This window comes from Psittacula echo (genome assembly GCF_963264785.1).
Source record: "Psittacula echo genome assembly, chromosome: 3".
Taxonomy (NCBI): Eukaryota; Metazoa; Chordata; class Aves; order Psittaciformes; family Psittacidae; genus Psittacula; species Psittacula echo.
The window spans coordinates 47,237,300-47,258,766 of record NC_137736.1 but is presented as its reverse complement, the minus strand read 5'-3'; the positions used below and the strand labels follow the sequence as shown (position 1 = coordinate 47,258,766).

Below are 21,467 nucleotides of genomic sequence, written 5' to 3'. Positions count from 1 at the left end.
TAAATTTGCAGACCTTATGATTCAACTGAAGGAAGATATCGTGATGTTAAGGAATAGAGAAGAAAAGCACAGAAAAGAACTGGAAGACAGAAAGGAGAAACCTTTTCTGTTTTTTTCTTTCTAAGCCATCATCAAAGCTAAGTGCTATTGTAGGGTCACTGAAAGGCAGAGGAGAGGTGACCTCATGTCTTGTGGATCAGAACTAGTTACAGATAATAGTTTGGACAGTATACTAGACACAAAGTTCTCCTAGTATCAGATGGGGAACAAGGCATGCCTTTTGAAATTGCATACTCAGTGGTGAAAGGCCTGAATCTTTGTTGTGTTTGGAAAACAACCAGTGTGTTCTAGACATTACTTCCATCTGTAGAGCACAAAATAATAATAAATAGTGGGCAACCCTCTGAGTCCTGTATTAGTTGGCAAAATTTAGTCATGCTGAATGCAGATGTCTTGGCTTTATCTGCAAGTCCACCTTTTTCTTTTCAAGAAGAAAAATGTTAAGTTTTGTGCCACCCATATTGGACGTTTTTTTGGAAGCTGACCAGGTTCAGTGTTTCCTTAAGGAAAAAGTAGCTGCTGGAGGCTGAAATCCTATTGATTTCAAGGCATCTGGCAATATTCTGCTTTGATAATTGCGAATACACCAAGGCCAGGGTACTTCAAAGTGCTTTGACCTATTTCTGAGAGCACTCCTTGTTCGTGGGGCAACTCTAAAAATCAGAGAAAATAAGGTAAGATGAAGGTGCACATGAATGCTCTGTCTGGCAGAAGGTTAATAAAAGATTTTGATGGGACACTGCAACAATGAACAGCTAATTGATATGGTGCAAGCCTTCATGACTTAATGATACCATTCCGAGAGAAAGTTGAGAATGCTGTTATTGGCTAGCTTGCCCTTTTTGGCGTAAGTTTTTTGACATGTGCAAATGTGTAGTTATTTCAGGGACTGTTGGTAATGTTTGATATCTGATTCCAGTCCTGTTGCATTCATAAATGAGCTAAAGATGCTAAATCCCACAAGAATTTTTATTCATGGCATAGTAGTCCATCATATATTCCACTTTTCTGATGCATTGGGAATGTGCTGGTGAACACAGTACTAAACAACAATAAAAGCCCCTTTCTGTGTTTCTTATGAATTAGGGAAGGGATTGTTTCTTTTAAATTGGGAAAGGGCTCAATGAGAAGCTGGGAAATTTTTAAAAGTTACAGGATCTGACTTTTCCAAACTGACTGAGTTAAATGCATAAATTAAGGTACTGAAATAAATGGCTTGATTTTGAGAGATGTTCAGATTTCCACTGTGTGACCTGTGAGAACTATCACTACTGAAAGCTACTGAAAAACACGTCACCTGTGCCTAAAGCCAGCCAAAGCTTCCATATTTGTGCCTTTTGGCAGCTGTTTTTATTGCTAATTAGGTGGCTATGAGCTTTTCCAAAGATCTTGTATATTGTGCTAGAGAAAATACATCACAAGAGATGAAGATTCATTTTATGCATGACTTATCTTTACAAGGAAGAAGATGCCAAAGTCCCACAAATTCCAAGAAAGACCAAATGAATTCAAGCACAAAGTGTCTAATGCCAGTATAAATGGGTCTGCAGGAACATTTTAGACTGTTCCATCACAAGACAATTTTTTCATGGAGAAGAAGTAAAGAACTAGAAATTATATGATCTTTTGTGTCCCAGCGAAGACAAGTTCGAAGTTAGCTTTATAGTCTACTCTTGTTACAGGAACTGCCCTGATTTGTCTGATGAAAGGTCCACTTAGCCCAGAGGCTAGAAGGGATCCTTCAGGAAGCAGTATAACAACAAGGCATGGTTTATGCAGTTTATTGTCCCATGATTTATCCTTCCAGTTTCATACAGAAATTGGTTACAGAGCAGAGCTCCTGAGCCAGAGGTCAAACACAGAATAATAACCGCTAAGGAACCTGTCTGCCTTGATTTTGAGACTTGCTTAATCTACTTTTTTTTTTTTTTTTTTTTTTTTTTTTTTTTTTTTTTAGCAAATTTACACCTTTGGACTCAACAGCATCCTGTAACGATTTTAACAATCTGTATGAAAATGTATCTTTTGTTTGTTTCAAACCTGGTGCCTCACTTCTAGTTCTTAGACTGTGAGAAGCAGTAAGCATTGCTTCCACATTCCCTTTCTCCATACTCCTCCTGGTTTTGCAGACATGATTTTACTTTCCTATCCATCTCAGTCATGAATTTTTAAAGCTGAAAAGCTCTGGCGTACTTCGTCACTCTGTACACAAAAGAACGATACAACCAAACACATTCATGAGTATCATTCATTCAGGCATTTTTGCCAATGGAAAAAAAAACCCACAACAAAAATGAAACAAACCTCAGATAATCTGAGGAGAGTATGGGGAAGTTATGGACTTGATAAAATGAGGAAAATGTTCCTTACATGTGTTCCCATGACAACCCTGCCTGTAGCACTGCTGAGGCCAGTTGCTGAGTGTGAAGATGCTGTGTCATTCTAACTGCATTTCAGCCTTCTCTTTGATTTTGTAAATAGTTTTTTATTTCTCTGTTTTTTCCAAGTCCATCTGGCCAGGCTCCAAAATCTCAAGTGTTCAAGTTCAGAATGTCATGGGACTGCACTTTCTCAAACCTCTCATGGCACAGCTGTTACAATAAAACAAGGGAGATGAAGCAAGGAACTCAATATTTGGAAATTCGCACTCACAATTGCACAAAGCTCAGTCTCGGTTTTTGTCACAATTATAATCTGAGCAGAAATCTAAGGGACAAGAAGGAGAAGGTTGTTTTCCAGCTAGGCTTTGCCTGTCTCTGAGACCTCAGCTAGAGCAAATGTGAAGAGAAAATGATGCACTGGGTAATTTTATTTCACTTCATGCCACTTAAAAAATATTCTCTGTGGTCTGCTTTAGGATGCTTTGTACAGCAAAAGGAAGCACAACTGAATGTACTGACTTTCACACAGTTTTGTGCTGAAGACACGCAAAGCCTCAAATAAAATAACTGAGTTAAGGCACAAGTTGGGCTCTGCACTTTCTGTGTGCAAATCCTGTCTGTAGCTGTTTGAAATAAAACCTTCCTGGCATTATCCATCAGAATGAATTAATATATGTGTACGTATGTATTGCACTGTTTGTGCCATGAGCCTAATACCAAATACCCTGTATTGTGGGATGGTTGTTTTGTACCTTTGTCTGATGGAATGCCATGTGTGGTATGACTTCTGTCAGAAAACATGTCTTCATTTTGTCTTTACCTTGTCAAAACATTGGAGCAGTACATTAATCATTAAAGGATTGTCAGTACTTTAACAGATCGCATTTGTGATGCTCCAAAAGAGAAAACACCCACAAGCAGATATAACAAAAACTTGAGCAGAATTAAACATACAGAAACATAAACATTGGGAGCAGGCAGGTGAGCAGGATTGTGTTTCACAACAGAAATAACACGGTCAGAAATATTCCCATTATCTTCTTTTCAGCATCAGTTGTCTGGGTAAGAAAACTGCTGTATAGGTACAAATGTTAATTCCTAATTAAATAGTCAAACAGTCAACTATGCTCTGAAAACACTGGAAAGCTCCTGACTTTTTATTAGTATTTCTTCTCCTTTTCCCAGACGTTTAATTTTTCCAACATGTAAATCAATACCATTTTCCATAACTCATGTGAGTTAATGAAGCAGCAAGCTCTCAGTTTTACAGGCAGAGAAAGGAAGACACGGAGGTTTCACCCAGGGCCGCAGAAGGAGTCAGTATGCAACTCATGAATGTGGGATTAAACACTAGCTCACACTTATTATACAGGTTACCTTTCCAGTACATGTATGATTGCTTTCAAGCAAGAAGTCAGGAGGTACTATTAATACATACATATTTTTTTTGCCACATAATGTGAAAGCATCCTGTATGTATGTTCTGTTTGCTGCTGAAAATGGACCATATAGGAAGCTTGCAGAGGCTGAAGCTAAATGCAGATGCTCCGCTCGGGTGAATATCACCCACTTTATTCATAACGTCATCCTGGGAAGGAGGTTTCCCCCACCTGGCACTATAGAAGCCTGAAGTCAGAAATAACATTGATCCGTTATGCTTTTTGTTAGCTACAAATTTTAGGTGGCAGGAGTCAAAAATAATCCTTTGAACAATAGTGCTGTGCTGCTAGCCATCTCCTGCCCTCATCAAGGCTGTGTTGGCACTGGCCCTATGCTGCTGGGGGTCGGGACTCAGCCACTCAGATTTCCTCTGAGGTAACACCTTGCCTACATGGTCAAACACAGCTGGGGGGTAAGGAGTCAACTCAGCCATGCCTAAATTTGACAAACATGTTGAGGATAATTGCTCTTGACAAGGCTTTAGCATTCTAGAAAAACTAGTTCTTTATTCTTGGGTTTATGTTTTTCCTTCTGCCATTGCACTGTGTTCAGTATGCCCTGTGCACTAACTGTGAAAGCCCAGGTATCTTCTGTAATGCTGTCACTATAGGTAAGGCAGACTAGGTATATGCCTTTAATGCACTAGTCTTCCCTTAAATCTTGAAGATCCCAAACAACAGTGGCAACTCAAGGCACTGGGTGATGGAAAACAGGAGAGGGGCTGAACTGACATTTTTGTCTTGTTACTGTACCTGCAAGTAACACTAAGCTCTTCCTAAAATTAGTGGGAAGAGTGTTTAGAGATGCTTCATCTGACACAGCGTTAAATGCTGAATGAAGGAGAGCTGAATTGCTCTGCAACAATGCCGCTTTCTCTATAGGGGAAGACTTGTTGACTAGGTCAGACTTGGATATGTGACTTTTTTGTTGTAGTGCACAGAAACGTCTGCAAGTGAAGTTGACGGGGTAGCTCAGAAAATAAAGATGCTCACATTTGTCAGTGATTGCAGAATAAATCCCTATTTGAGCAATTACTCACCAGTTTGGTTTCAAAGCAATCTTAGCCCATTAAAGAAAAATGCCTATTTAAAGTATTCTGGCTTTGTATTTAACAGATTGATTATCACCATTGCTGTTTGCCAAGCACACCCACACAAACGAAATTCACTTTGAAAACTGCCTAGCTGCAGATTTGCCCATCAGACCAGAACAGCCTTGGGTATACAGTAATAATTTCTTCCTTAATTATGTGTTTACTCAGAACATTTAGAGATATTCTGGTCTTCTGAGTGAATGAGAAAATTTAGAGACTGGCAGCTCTCTCCTTTCCCCAGCGTGGAGATGTCGAAATGCTGAGTCTACTGCTGTACCCCAGCATTCCTTGGATGCCCCACCGTGGGCATCACACAGGAATGGGCAGTAGGTCACCTTGAGACCCTTTGGTGAGGTAGTAGTGGCTTTTTCAGGAGCAGCAGTGTGACAGCAGGAGCTGAAATTTTCCTGATCACCTCTATTCTTGTCCTATCTCTTCATGGTAGGAACCTACCTAGGAAGTTTGTCCTGACATGCTCAAACAGGGACCTGAGACTTTGGCATATAAAATGGTGGCTGGGGGTACATGTAACTGGATGGGTGTTTCTTGGAGGCATCAGGCAGAGCGGCATGTTGGAGAGGTAGGAAAGCCCTGCACCAAGAGGACAGACAAATGGATAGCCAGAAATTGCCTGTGTTGGCTGTAGCCCACACTATTCTCTCCTAGGCTAAAGTCAAGGTCCCACTGTTTTTCCTGGGGAGGTTTGGCCCTGAGTGGCTTCTGCATGTAGCCATGCTTGGAGCTTGGGGTGGAAGATCCCTCACATGCTCTTCTCCTTGTATGCTGACTAGGACCATCATAGATAGGCCTTTGTGGGACATTGCAAAGATTTTCATCTCCTGAACTCTTGTCACCTCAGCAGCATTTGTCTCCCACTGTTTGGACCCTCCCCAGAGATCCTCTAATACCTTCCATGGGGAAGCTGAATTTCAGTTCAAATCCTGATCACATTAACTGCAGTCAATCTGCTCAAGGCAGGTGAAAGGAAAATCAGCTGGAGGACCCAGACGGAAATCATCCTTGGGTATCTAAAGAGTAGGCTGAACTGGTTGATGCATTCAGTATCTCCATAGCCTTTGTTTCATGAGCAGTGGTGTTTTTCCTGTGATAAGGACTTTTCCCAGCTTAGAAGAACTGTTTGCACTGACCTGGGTAGAAAGTAACCTGCTGGAAACGTTAACTGGCAACAGTCCTCTTTTGATTTCCACACTCATCTCTCCAGTAAGGCTTATGGGCAGTTCATCTGGAGGCTTCCCATGGTTTTAGTCCTGCATAAGGAACCGGGGCAAAGCAGATGTCTAGGAGGAGCATCGGACAAGACAGAGAATTTGGCCTTTTGAGACTCACCACAGCTTTTTTTTTTTGACAGGAGGACCGTAAAATGCAGTCTTTTTAACTGACGTTTGTGGTTCATCTATCACAGTGGTGCTGATAATGACCGAGAGGAAAAATGTTCAAAGGCTTTTATTTGACAAGTCTGCTAACTAATGCAAGTGAATATAATAAACCCCAACGAGAAATATGTGCTAGAGCTTTCCAGAGTGATCAACAGACCTGTTTTCTTTATCCCCCCCTTTTTTTTTCTTATTTACTATTTCAAAAGAAGTCATCCTTCATGCCTTGATTGTGAAAACAGGACATTGCAATAGAGTTTCTGCCAGAAGAGGATTTTTGAGGTTCAGAGATTCAGTGAACCCCAGGGTATTGTGGGCATCACTGTTTTTCCTTTCAAGCATTATAAAAAGTAACAAAAAGCCAATTTGCCATTGTCACCCTGACACAATGATTGCAATCTTAGAGATGTAATGATAACGTCAGAAAACCTTAACAATCAATGTATTTGATAAATCACCCTCAGGACCAGCATTATTTATATCCATTGCTTCCATACGTCGTGCAAAAAAATTTCCCTTATATTATGAAATAGATCATTTATAATGTAATTGGATATGTACCCTGCACTGCTTCAGCTCCAGGCAGTACACAGTTTGAGTTAACAAATCAATACAAGACATTCTTGGTACAATTTAAGCATGTCCATACAAGGAGTTTAAACCAATTTCACTGCAGTTTTCTTTAGTCTGAGTAGGCAAAATCAGCACAGACTTCACAGGGATCCAAACCACTCTGTGGGCACAGTTGCTTGAGCTGCATTTCATAGAGAAGTGATCTGTTCTGGGGAACAAACCCACCCCTAGGAAACAGGGAGGAAATCTCAGCTTGTTTTGCCTCTGATGCTAATTTATCCAAACAGAAATGATGTGCTTTTACCAGAAACGTCTTGAGTATGTTTTTAATTTGAATTTATTTTTGTTTTTGTTTTTTTTACATTTCATGTTTATAGTTTAACAGCACCCGCTCGCCCTCCCCAATTGAGTGTTGCCACATGACCCCCTGGAGTAGAAAGGTACTGGAAAAACAAGCAATCCTCAATTAACAGCCCTGTCTCACTCTACTCCCTTCCAGATCCTAACCCTTCCTCTTGCTTGCTTTTCACTTACTAACTTCGCTGTGCTAAAAGAAGCCTTTTCTGTTTTTCTCATGTCAGTAAGACGCAATAAATCTTTTCTTTCTTTCCCCCTTCTTTCATTCTTAACCTTGTATGGGTTTCAGGGGCTTATGGCCACAAGGTCCACCTCCTCCTATCACCACCTTTAGAAGGCCTGAAATCAGGACAGGCTCAATAGCATTAGCGATTGCATTTCATTCTCTTGTGACATTTTTGCCAAACTGCCCCTTTTTTTTGCTTTTATGTATGGTAAGAAATTATTCAGGCAATGCCAGCATGACAGTGGGTATTTATTCTCTGGTCCTGTGGTGATGCCAGTGTTCAGAGAGGAGGAGCTCTGGCAGCCAGGGTCACTTTGCCTGCTTTGTCCAGTACCTCATTGCCATCCAGAGGAGGGACTGGCAACAAATGCAGCCTCTGTGTGTGTGTGTGTGTGTGTGTGTCCATGCGTCCGTGCGTGTGTGCAAGGGTTGGTTTTTTGCATGCATGCGACGAACTTTGGGGGGGGGGAAGTTACCTAGGAAACAAAGTCTTTTGTGCTTGAAGTTTATATGAGCTATTCACGTCTGCTGAGGTTCGGCACAAAAGCTGCAGGCAGAAAGAAGGCTGTGATGTTTGACTGAAATCCTACGTGGGAAAAGGGGGATTTCTGTGGGCGGGAGGAGGAGGAAACGTGCGTTGTCTCAGGTCTAGGGGTGCTGCAGGAGGTGATGCTGGCAAGGTAAGTAAGTGCCCTCCAACAGTTTAAGTAGTAGCTGCCGAGTTAAGATCTTAAATGCTTTTGGGGCCGGGGTGTAAATGCTGTTTGGCAAGCCTGAGATGGTTAATTCCGCCAGGATTTGTGAGGAGCCTGGGTGGAGGAATGACAGAAGTACAATGGCAGCCCGGGCGCGATCCTGCGGTGTTCAACACCCACCTCCTCAACGCCCTGCCAAGGGGCTGGGGAGTAATATTTTATCTTCACCATGTTTGCTACCGAAACTAAAACTGGCAAATGAAGTGTAAACAGCAGGCGTGAGGGGGAAGGCTGGTAGTTAAGCAGCTGGGAATTCAGGACTGAAGAGAAAGCTGGCCTGAAAGGAATTGCACTTCATTTTTAAAATCTGAGAGGCAGATGGACGTCCTGGGCTGCTTGAAGAGTTATCACAGCTTATAGAAGAATGTATTAATGGAAAGAGGGAGGGAAATTAGGCAGGAAAAGGTAAGTGTTTCTCCCCTCCACCCCTTCGAATTTAAACAGAAACTTTTTTTGCAAACAAAGAGGCTCCCAAACCCGAGCGGGTAGCCAGCACCACATGAAATTGTGCTTAATTTATTTCTGATGATTAGTTTAGATGAAACGATAGTGGCTTTGAAGGACATGGTGGTGTTGGGGGATTTGTTATTTCTTCTAAAAGAAAACAAACCATCTGTGTTTCTTCTATGCAGTTTACTTTTTTTTCTGTTTCTTTATCTTCCATATCTAGCACTTCTCATATCATGCTGTAAAAATGTGTATGGTTTCTAAATAACTCTCTGAATTTCTTCTGGTGGCGGCTACTCTTCTCTTCGGCCACTGTCCCCCTGCCGTGGTACTGTTAATGCCTGCTGCTTCCCACGCACAGCTGCTGGGTGGCTGTAACTTTGGTCTGCTCATGGTCTGAGTTTGTAAAAATGTAATGTAAATGGTTTTCTGAAGTACAGAGGCATCTCCGTTAAAACTTTGGGCCTTCTGATGCTTGTCCTCAAATGAACGGTTCTATGGAACCAGTCCTCACTAGTAATCAGCAGACGGGTCTTCAAAAGGTTGTGGATGCAAATGAGGGCCCATGTGTCTAATGCTGATGGTAATTGAGGGCATGTTTGCAAGGGCTACCCATGGATGCAGGAGTGCCCCTTCTGACAGAGGAGATGTCCTGTAAATGCCCTGTAAATATGCTGAGTTCCAGTATGTTGAGGTATTTTTCTCCTATTAGCAGGTTGTTACTTTTCCACTGGAGAATAGCTTGGGCGGTGTGACTTACCTAGAACAATTCCTCCTTGCATCCCTGTAATTGATTTCTGATCTGTGTGTCTGCTTTCTTTCAAAATCAGCTTTGTGTGCCTGAGTGGGAACACTGACTTTGAATGTATTCATTTGCAGTCCCATCCACCAGAGGACGAAGATACAGATGTCATGTTAGGGCAGAGGCCGAAAAATCCAATACACAATATCCCTTCTACACTGGATAAACAAACCAATTGGAGTAAAGCACTACCTCTCCCAACTCCAGAGGAGAAAATGAAACAAGATGCCCAAGTGATTTCTTCTTGCATTATCCCCATCAATGTCACTGGTACAAATCTCTTCTATTTCTTCTTGTACTTATTGCATGGTTCAAGGGAGGTCAAGTACTTATTTTGTTTAATTTGTTTGAACTCACAATTGTGCAGTCTGGGGCAAAGACCCTAGCTTGAGGATTTAGTTTCTGGAAGTCAGTGGGCTAAATTCATCCCTCATGCGTGACCACTGGAGTCACTGAAGCCGCATCTAGGATTAATTTGGTCCATATTTTTGTAGTCATGTTATAGTATTGAGTATAACGTAACACTGGTTCCCTGTATAAACAATGTACTTTCGTTGTGTACATAACCTACAGTCTGTATTTACAAAGACCTCAAATAACTTTTTCAATGTAGCTGACTGAAATCCTGCAGAAAGCCACCAAAATTAATCATATGATTATCATGTGTAGCAGGAGAAGAAAAACTAGAGAATGTAGGCTACTATTTGCAGTGCTTAAAACATGTGAGGCATGACTGTATAGCATGCAAACCATCGCTTTGAGATCTCTTTACATGCAGCTATGCTGAAGGTATAGTAATACCATTTTCTTTTCTTTCTATAACGTTTGGATACATTTGACTAGATTTATTTGAAGGACAATTTGTTTATAGAATTAGCAGCTATTTTACTTACTAAATGTGATAGATGACTTATTTCCAGAATCAAAAATCAGGCTGTTTTTCTCTTTCTCTTTTTCTCTTTCTCTCCTTCCAGAGGGCTGTGGTAAACATAAAGTTGATCTGAGTTTTCCTCAATAATATTTTGATTAAGTGTTGATTAATTTAAGAGCATAAAGTGGGATGACTTTCATGGTTATAGACTTGAATATAAGCAATCAGAAAAAAAAAGAAGCAGCATTCAGTTAGCCTTCATTCCCCAGAGAAAATACCTATATTTAATTCTATTTTCCCAGTATCTGGGGGTTTGGGGGAGAGGTTACAGCCCCTCACACCCCATTTCCTGTGTCTACCAGTGGTGCCCAACCTTCCTGCAAGACAGGCTGCAGGGTTCACCATGGTGCTGGGGAGGGTATGCCCACAGTGCAGCTTCAGCCCCAAGCTGAGGGGCTCTGGGCTTTTGGGCTTGAAGCACATCTATCCTACAGTGTCACAGTAACAAGTCCCCATCAGCTCCACCGTCAGCTGTATAAATCCTCCTGGTGATGGCAACACGGTCCCTGTTCCCCTCCACCAGAAGGGGACACTGCACCGTGCCACCGGCTCTGCCTACCTGGGGAGGTGGCAGCCAGGAGCGGTGTCACTGCCACCAGGATGGTGCTTCTGGCTGGCTGGGATTCCACAGAAGGAAGAGTCACTGGCTGTCAGAGCTTGCATAGACCCTGCCAGGCTGGAGGTTGGGAGCCAGCTGGTTGAGGTTGCAGCTTGGGCACTGCCACTGTTTAATGCCCATGGAAAGTCATAGATAGTGTGGCACGTTTTCATGAGGTAGATGGTGTTAAATTAATGCCCTTTCTAGATTCAGTATAGGACCCTTACTGATGTAGGCTTTCTAATGTGGCTAACATCACCTGATGCAGTTCAGAGGAGAGTTAGGTCTGGGACCAATGTTAACTTTTCCAGTAATAGCCATTTTTGCCTAGACTCCACCTGCCATACATTGGAACCAAATTTCCACTGATCAGTTTTACAGATCAAGAATGGTATGTAATCTTCTGGATGTTTATGTGTATCATTCTCATTAGCACTAATGGGAATAATTTGTATGCGTCACGGGGAGAATATACCCTCTTCCACTTGCCTCTTGGAGATTACCCCCGTGCATCTGGCGCACAGAGCATGTTTGGCTAACTCACAGTTGCTGGAAAACCAGCAGTGATGCTGATTGATTTTTTTGTTTCAAAGAGTTTGCTTTCAGTTCTCTGGTTTGGTTTTTTGTTTGTTTGTTTGTTTTTTAAGCTTCTCCCAACCCTGAGAAATGTTCACTTTTTTACAATGACTGTTGTTGGACTTTACAGCACTTTTGTTCCATATTAAAGAAAGTTCTTCCTCTGCTTATTCCAGGGGCATTGGTGGTTACAGGACATCTGTCTGAAGCCTGTATTTCACTGTAGTAGATTTCAAGAAGAACTTTTACAAGAAAGTTACTTTTTAATGTTTTACATTGTTATGTAATGTAATATGTATGTGTATGTCTGTGTATAATTATGTTTTCTATAATTATACGCTATGAAAATAGAGCTTCTTATCAGGATTTTTTTTTTTTCCTTCTGTTTGGTTTAATTTGTTCGTTTTTCTTAAGATTACAAACCACTGTACCAGCGATCCTTATGTTAAGTGTTTTTATGGACCTGGCACATTTTTTCCAGCCTGTCCCGTGTCAGCTTTAGAGAGCGTGAGTGTACAGTTGTGCAGATTGGTGCTCATTTTCTGGTGGGCCTCCTTTTAATTCTCTTTTGACAACACTGTGTGAAAAACAAAGTGAAAGACACTTCCCTGTGCTAATGCCATGGAAACATAAAGAAAATGAGGAATTCTGGCCTATTCTGTATAGCTGTGGTCATAAATAAATGTGCCGGTGAACTTGGGCTCCTAAATCCAAACTGAGGATCTTGATTGACTGTATGAGCTGATTCCCAGAGTGGACTCCCACACTTCCCACTGTGTGCTGAGCACTTGTGAAAATCAGGCCCCTTCCTGATGCACGCAAATAAATAGCAGCTGCCTCTTTATGTCACCCTTGGCCATGTGTCACTGTCATGAAGAATGCTCTCTAAACTTGCACAGAGATTCGGCACCATTTTAGCTGTCTCCTTCCTTTTTAAAATGTTAGCCCCCTTGGCATATTGGTCTCCTAAGAAGTGCCCAGCTACTGCAATATGGCGTTAAAACCTTAAATTGTTTTCTTATGCTTAGTTGCTTAAAATAAGTCAGGCTATAGCTGAACAGATTACACTTTGCAGACAAGTTACTGTCATTGTCCCTATGACAGATGGATAAATAGCTGTAAGAAAGATGCCCGGTTACCAAGAGCTCTCAACTCTATTTTTCTTTCTGATTTTCTTTTCTTTTCCTTTTTTTTTTTTTTTTTTTTTATGCCTTCTGTTATTTTTGGCAGACCAGGCTGCTGAGGGGGAGCTGGAATTAGATGTAAAACTGTGATATACTGTGATATAATTTACATAAGAGCTACATAAGGGCTCCCTTATGTTTATTCACAGGCTTAATCCAAGCTCACATACCTCCACTGTGTTCCAGCCATGAAAATTTGTTTACTATTTCTAAAGGCTAATGAGACCTATTTATGGGTTGCAGGAGTTGGTTTTGACAGAGAGGCTAGTATACGCTGCTCTCTTGTTCATTCACAATCTGTACTACAGCGGAGACGAAAGTTGAGGAGGAGGAAAACCATCTCTGGCATCCCCAGAAGAGTGCAACAAGAAATAGGTGTAGTATAAATACAAATCTTCCGTAGATAGCTTTCTAACCAACTTAAATTACAGGGATATGACCTGGTAGCCATCCTTCCAAAGAAATTAAACCTTGAAATGCTTGTGGAATTTGGGAATTATGTGGTTTGTTTTTTTATTTACTACAGTAAGCAAAGCTATATTACTCCATATGGCCTTGACGGACCAGGGGCCTTACCGAGTAATATAGATGTACGTGTTCAGCTCTTATTGTGTAAATGTTAATCAGTTCTTTTATTTTTCCATGTTATTTCTGTTATGAACCCATAGTTACGTGCATAAAAAGTAACTAGATTAAGTGAAAGTTTTTTCTTGCTTCAGGGGATCTTAAGGTAAAGAACTGACAGATGTTGCTCACCAAAGTGATGATGAGCTGGCACAACAGACAGATAATTCACTCAGATGAGCACCTGGATATTTGCGTTAAGAGACAGCTGCTGGGACCCTGCAGGAAACTTTGCTAAATGTTCCTTTTACTTATCACACTCATCATCAATTCCTTCCTTTCATTCTTTATTACCTTGGATATTTGCTTGAAATTGAGTGTCTTACCTCACCTCTTGTGCCAGGTAAATTAGGAGCAGCTCTGTTGAGGGCAAATCCAGTTCAAAGTTGGTATTAACCCAAAACAAACCTAATGGGATCATTATTTCTTAATGTACATCTGCACCTGAAGATGGCTCTGGTATCTCGGTCCGTTGCTGTGAAACTTGATGGGAAGCAGAAGGAAAGTGTTTATCATAGGGGATAAGCAACCAGAGAACCTATGAAAGAAAGATCCTGTTGCCTTGCAAATATTCTTGGTAATAAAGAAGCAGATAATGGAAATTCTGAACAGACAGGTAGTCAAAATTTATTTTTAGAAGCTCATGGAGTGTTTTTCCGGCAGCCACTCCCGACAACTGTCTTTAACTAGTTGAGATAGAGTGACAAAAGCTGAAAACTTAATATTTATCTTAATATTTACCACAGCAAGATCAGCTCATTGTGAGATCACATTGCAGAAATAGGAGAACAGAGATCACATTGCAGAACTAGGCTAATTTCCCCACCTCACTGGTATGAAGTCTCCTTTATATACTCTTCATAGCCAAGTTCAATTTGGTCCAGTGCTCAGCAAGATTAATAAAGAAAGAATACAGCAGATAATGCTCCTTGGGTTGCCCTGCGGGTCATCTCATGCTAGGAAAAGTGGATCTGTCTCCCACTCACCCGGCTTTCCGTGTGTCCTAGATTCAGACGAGTCACCAGTGGCGAGAGAGCGCAATGTGATTGTGCACGCAAACCCAGACCTCTCCGGCTCCAGCAACAGGAGGTCAGGGACGCGGGACTCAGAGTGCCAGACAGAAGAAATCCTGATAGCTGCTCCCTCCCGGCGGCGGATCCGTGCCCAGAGGGGACAGAGTGTTGTCGCTTCCCTCTCCCACTCCGCTGGCAACATCTTGGTGCTGGCGGACAACGGGGACGCCGTCTTCGCTGCTGCTGTAAGCAACCGCATCCGCTCACGGAGCCTTCCTCGCGAGGGCGCGAGGGCCAGTGAGGGCCATCAGGATACCACTGCCAAGAATGAGGGGTATGAAACAGAGCTCTTCCTAGCTGGCCAGGAAAGGATCCTGAAAAAGGGGAAGGAGATCTTGAGCAAGCAGGGTTCACAAGAGTGCCAGCCCATTGGTTTAACTTGTCCTCAGCACCTGCACAGCCCTGAACACAGCATCGGCGAGAGGGGGAGATCACGGCTGTCAAGGATGGCTGATTCGGGCAGCTGCGAGATTTCATCCAACTCGGACACTTTCGGGAGCCCCATTCACTCTATCTCCACGGCAGGAGTCCTGCTCAGCAGCCACATGGACCAGAAAGATGACCATCAGTCCTCCAGTGGCAACTGGAGTGGGAGCAGCTCCACATGTCCCTCCCAGACGTCTGAAACCATTCCTCCTGCTGCCTCTCCTCCACTGACAGGTTCTTCACACTGTGACTCTGAGCTGTCGCTCAACACTGCTCCTAATGCCAATGAGGACTCCAGCGTCTTCCTCACGGAGCAGTTTGGTGACCACATGGACAAGGTCAGGGGTCACAGGGCGAGCTCCTTCACCTCCACGGTGGCAGATTTACTGGATGACCCCAACAACAGCAACACAAGCGACAGTGAGTGGAACTACCTGCACCATCACCACGACGCCTCTTGTCGCCAGGACTTCAGTCCTGAGCGCCCAAAGGCGGACAGCCTGGGATGCCCCAGCTTCACCAGCATGGCCACCTATGACAGCTTCCTTGAAAAGAGCCCCTCTGACAAGGCAGACACTAGCTCACACTTTTCTGTGGATACTGAAGGATATTATACCTCCATGCACTTTGACTGCGGTCTCAAGGGTAATAAGAGTTATATTTGCAACTATGCAGCCCCAGGCTCTGAGAGTGGCCAGATCGGGAGCGTGACCTCCAGCCTGGCTGACTGCGCCTGGCAGGAGTGTGTGAGCCACAGGAGGCAAGGACGGCAGAGCATCTCACTGAAGAAACCAAAGGCAAAGCCAGCCCCACCAAAACGCAGCTCATCTTTGAGGAAATCAGAGGACAGCACTGACCTTCCTGACAACAAAGAACCAAAGATCGGCGGTGGGCAGCACGTCTCTCATACTGCCAGGGAGATGAAGCTGCCCCTTGAGTTTTCAAACACACCTTCCCGAGTGGAAGGCCCCAACCTGCCAGCCAAGCAGGAGCTCCCCTGGGCAAGCCAGGGCGACAGCGGGTTAAAGGACACTCCATTCGACACAGCCGATATCCCCTCCTTTAAAGACGAAGGTGCTGAACAACCTCACTATGCAGACCTCTGGCTTCTAAATGACTTGAAATCCAGTGATCCTTACAGGTCCTTGTCCAATTCGAGCACTGCTACGGGTACTACAGTCATAGAGTGCATCAAGTCACCAGAGAGCTCCGAATCCCAGACGTCCCAGTCTGGGTCACGAGCTACCACCCCATCCCTTCCCTCTGTTGATAACGAGTTTAAACTGGCCTCCCCTGAGAAGCTGGCAGGGTTAGCCTCGCCCTCCAGCGGGTACTCCAGCCAGTCGGAGACACCCACCTCCTCTTTTCCAACTGCTTTCTTCTCGGGACCCTTGTCTCCAGGGGGGAGCAAGAGGAAGCCAAAAGTACCAGAGAGGAAGTCGTCGCTGCAGCAGCCGCTCTCGAAAGACAGCACTGCCTCAGTGAGCAAAGACCTCGAACTTCCGATTATACCTCCTACTCACCTCGACCTAAGTGCTCTTCACAATGTCTTGAGCAAGCCCTTCGCTCACAGGCATCAGCTGCATACCTTCAGCCACAGCAAGCAGAGCGCGGTCGGGGAAGCCCTGCATCCCAGCCCTCCCTCTGCCCTCGCCATCACGCCTTCCGTTCTCAAGTCTGTCCACCTCCGGGCAGTCAACAAGCCTGAAGGAGGCAAACAGAAAGGCAGTGCCCCAGACCTGCTCTGCATACAGGAGACCGCCTTGATGGCGACTGACATTTCTCCAGGCAAAATGAGGCCACTGTTAGCTAAGAAACCAGTATCGCGCCAGTACTCCACGGAGGAGTCCATGATGTTGTACATTGACACTTCCCCAGCAGAAGTGGGCCCCGGAAAGCCACCTTTTGAGAAAAGCTCCTCTTTCAGTGGGCAGAATAGCTGTGAGCGAGAAGCTGTATCTTCAGCAAGCACGAGCCTGTTTGAAATCAAACCCATAAAGGTCCAAACACACCCGGCTGCTGAGCGCTTGCCAGAAAGCACTCTGAATCAGATGTGTGCTGTCTCTGTGGACGGGTTTCAGAAGGGCTCAGCTGTCCCCACAGGTGATGAAGATGTGAAGAAGCCTGGCCAGGGAGCAGAAACAGAGCATGACCTTCAGCAAGTGCAGGCTCAACGAGAGCTCTCTGCAGGCAGTGAGGGGAGGCTCGAAGCTGGGCCTGTGGGTGAAAGCCTGGCTCAGGCTGAGGGAATGGCCATCAGCGAACAGCTTAAGCACCAATCTGATATAAGCCAACATGTGCCTGGGAATATCAGCTGTGAAGCAGAGATGGCAGCAGTGAATTCACTCAGTGAAGTGTGTTTTAAGCAGGAAAATGATATTGCGTCAGGTATCCCAACCAAAAGTGCCTCTGAGGATGGCAGGGTGGATGAGATGGCAGCCAGTGTGGACAAGCCTTCACTGAAAGGTCAGTTGTGAACTCTTTCTGCTTTATACCCAATTAGTGGAGTTGAAGAGCAGGCTGGAGTTGCAAATCAGCTTGCCTCTGTAGGTTTAAGCACAGCCTCCCCCTGATCTGTTAGCTGGCCAGCCAACCTGAAGATACTTTATGCCTTTTCAGTGTATTCAGAGTGTATTTCTCTGATATTTATTTCCTCCCCTGTGCTGCATTTCAGCTGAAAAGGGAAAAGGGAGGAGCACTAACCCTGGGTACAGAGAAGCTGTACAGTAAACGGGAGATCCCGGATTCAGTCTCTAGTTGTGCTCTCTTTATGGGCACAGCATGCAAACTACACAATGTTTAGATCAGAGGATAAAGTCTATGTGGTGGCATTGACCACACGGTTGTGAGCCGAGCTGGTGCCTCGCGTTGGTGGTGCTGTTGCAAAGTGCAGCGGAATCTGACTCATCGTGTGGCCTCTTCTCTTGTTTAAGAGTCTTCTCCAAGTGATGAGTCCATCACGTCTCCACTGAGCGAGGAGTCGCAGGCTGACACTGAGGATGTCTTTGTGTCTCCAAACAAACCCCGCACTACTGAGGATCTGTTTGCAGTCATTCACAGGTGACTTAACCTTGCAGTAATGGGAAATGGTAACATGCAGCCCTGCATAGTTGCCCATTAATGATAGCTCCAGGATGGTTATTCCATGTTGAAGTCTTGTCCTGAAACTATCTTCTTTTAGTTTATTTAGTCTAGTTTTCTAAAAGGCAGCTTTAAAAAAAAATGTGTTATTATGGTCTGGTATGCACTCCAAGTATCTTCATGTCATGTGTAGGATGCTTAACAGAAAACAACATCAGGCCACTCTAACAAACATATGTGTCTCCAAAGAAAAATATCCACAGTGGTTCCTGTCTTCTGCCTGCCAGCTCTGTTCTGCTGAGTTTGTCATTGTAGTGAGAATGATGAGAAAGCATCATTCATAAGGCTGAAAGCTTAAAGTATTTTGTATTCAGCTAAAATTTGTGATCACAACTGAAATTACAGATTTTTGATATTGAGTAGGTTATACTCAGTGCTATTATTACCTAAGACTCTGCATGCATTGTCATTTTGATTTTACAGATCAAAAAGGAAAGTTCTTGGGCGAAAGGATTCTGGAGACCTTTCTGTAAGAAACAGATTGAGAGCTTCATCTGGGACTAGCAGCCAGCCCCCCTCCAGCAGCACACTGCCTGCCAGCAATGTGCCACCGGCCAGCAATGTGAGCACTCCCATTAGCAGTCAGAGGTCCCCTGGGCTCATATACAGGAATGCCAAAAAGTCCAATACATCCAATGAAGAGTTTAAACTACTGCTCCTTAAAAAGGGCAGCCGATCCGACTCCAGCTACAGGATGTCCGCCACGGAAATCCTGAAAAGTCCTATTTTGCCCAAGTCTCCTGGAGAGCTGACAGCGGATGTCCCCCAAAGCCTGGAGGAGTCTCCCTCTGCGGCGAGCCCCGATGCATTGTCCCCACTCTCCCCCTGCTCCCCCAGGGTCAGTGCAGAAGGATTCTCCTCCAAGAGCTTTCCTATGTCGGCATCTTCACGAGTGGGGCGCTCACGGGCACCTCCAGCAGCCAGCAGCAGCCGGTACAGTGTGCGCTGCAGGCTGTACAACACGCCGATGCAGGCCATCTCCGAAGGAGAGACAGAGAACTCGGACGGGAGTCCGCATGACGATCGGTCTTCTCAGAGCTCAACGTAGGCTGCACGGCACCAGGGCCAGGCTGCCGACACCACTCTGGATCTGTAAGGGTGTGAATATAAGAGGTCAGTGCTGTAGTAGTCAGAAACAAGAAAAGAAAAAAAATCGCAGGGCAATATTGATGCTTAAATATGTTTGTGTTCATAAGATGCTGGGGAAACAGAGGACTACAGCTGTAGCTATTTATTACATTACATTTTCTAAAAGGAGAAAGATACGCTATGTCTGTTCTGTTTTCTTTTGGCTTCATTTGGTTTATCCCACTCTCATTTCTGTTGTCACTGTAGATTTCAAGGCTATACACTTTCCATAGAGTTAAAAGTGACTTTGGGTTGTTTTTTGTTTCCACAGAAGGTGCCCATCTAGAAAAAAATCCCTCACTGTAGTGCTTCCCTAGGGAGAAAAAAAAAAAAAAAAAAAAGAAAAAAAGAAAATGCTCTTGAGGATTGGTATTTTTCTACACTAAAATGAGCTGAAACAAAATTTAGAAGAAATTAACAAAACATATGTAAATACCATATTTTTGATAAAAAATTGTAAATAGAATTATCAAAAAGTGGATGTGGCAAATGATTTACTGCATAGCAACTTTGTTTATAGAAGACAAAAGAAATCAAATGTAATAACTGTATTCTGTGAATACCATTTTCATATCAAGCATAAAAAGTTCACGTGGCCACCGATAACCACTTTCAGCACAACAAGCCTGAAGAATGACATTGAGCAGTGGAAAGGAGGAATTATCCACCTTAGTTAAAGAAATTGAAAGGCTGACTGTGATGGGATTACAGTAACCATTTGTCTTTCTAAGGCAGCTCCGAAGAAGCTAACTGGAAAGCAGAGCTGGGAGGGTTACCATGAGGATTGGTGGGGAAGGAGAGCGTGTTTCTCACAGAACAAAGTCATGTCTGATGCAAAGCCCCAAAGGTCCCATCCCACAGCCTCCCCTGGGCCTTTATTCTCACAGGGATCACTTCAGAGAGGATAGATGTGAGAAGAAATGGTACTTAACTTTCATATTCCTATTAGGCTATTGGGATACATAACACAGTCATAATCTGGTAACTATAATCTTTAAACACGGTAGTTTCTGGTTCGTAAAGGAAACAAATTATAAGCATGCAAGAAGCGCTTTCGATTTATCAGTAAATATCTGCGATGAGTTTTCAGTGAAGCTTTCTCTTTGTGCTGATGAGATTCATGCTACCTAAATATTTACAAAAATGACACTGTGAAAACGTAGCTGGGAAGTAGGTATGTGTATGCATTATTTATATTCATCGCTGAGCTGGGAAGGGGAAAGCTCTGGTTCATTGTGCCAGCCAAATACAATTGGGATCTTGTCTGGATTTACCAGAAACATGGAAGAGGGTGGGGGGCTGGGGTGGGGTGGGAAAGGAGACAAATCAAGGCAGCTGCTTTGATACAAAAGAAGGCAGGGAAATAAAAGCTGAATTACTTGAAGTTACTTGAATTTTCTCATCTTAAAACCGCAAGAACATGTACTTTTAAGACTTAACCAGTAAGTTGCTTTATGCTTTTAATTTTTAAACAGAATAAAAGCAACAGGTCTGATTCTCCTTTGGGCCACCACAGCTTCCATCAATGGAGCCCCATCCATGCTACTTGGAAAACAAGGCCCCTTTGTCCAAAATTGATGCAGTTGGTGTTGGTTACCGTAGGATAGGTTTGGAATAGAGGAAATGTTAGTGCAGAGAAAATAGTGTGAGGAGGAATGTGATGTGGAGTAGGACAGGTTGAGTAGGATAGCAGAAAGAGCGTACTTTGGTACTAAAAAAATCAACTAAAAGCTGGCTTTAAGCATAAGTAAATGATAGGGAAGCAGGATGTGTGAAATCGGTTTTTACTTTTTTTTTTTTTTTTTGCTTTTAATCATGTAATGTGTAAAGCTGAGAGTTTTTAAAAGTGGGCAGAGTGTGTTTTAAAGAGGAAGGTTCTACCTGAAACTGTTAGGATTTTAAAGAGTCTGAGTAAGTCAGAATGGTTTAACAAATCCTGAATGTTATTCCCCATAAGGTTCACATATGATTTTGCCTAGTGCTTATCACAAGAACTACATCATTCAGGGTTTCCTACTGTCCTCCTGTATAGCCTGGGTGCGTTCGGTGTGCAAGGCAGAGTTGTTGTGTATGTGGTACGTGTGTTGGGAAGAGGAGTGGTCCATCAGCTGAAGGGCTGCGAAATTAGGAAGTCTAAATAATCTAGAAGTCCAAAATAGTTTTCAAAAAGGTAATGGGAGCAAGGTTTTGGAAACAAAAAGCGAATCACATTAGTAGCTTAGTCAGGGAAATATGTCTGAACTTACGTGAAGTGAATG

The 21,467-nt window shown here is 43.5% G+C and overlaps 1 protein-coding gene across 1 annotated transcript in view; it reads left to right on the top strand.

Moving 5' to 3' along the window:
• NHS (NHS actin remodeling regulator) overlaps positions 1–19,824 on the top strand; it is a gene marked incomplete at its 5' end in the record, with an annotated part of 254,050 nt that extends 234,226 nt beyond the window's left edge. Inside the window, 6 exons of the mRNA XM_080614308.1 lie at positions 7,319–7,381; positions 9,606–9,798; positions 13,061–13,192; positions 14,449–17,406; positions 17,874–18,000; positions 18,505–19,824. Of these exons, the coding sequence (XP_080470434.1) occupies positions 7,319–7,381; positions 9,606–9,798; positions 13,061–13,192; positions 14,449–17,406; positions 17,874–18,000; positions 18,505–19,129 (4,098 nt within the window). The 3' untranslated portion in view covers positions 19,130–19,824. The remainder of the gene's footprint in view (positions 1–7,318; positions 7,382–9,605; positions 9,799–13,060; positions 13,193–14,448; positions 17,407–17,873; positions 18,001–18,504) is intronic.
• Positions 19,825–21,467: the final 1,643 nt, after the last annotated feature.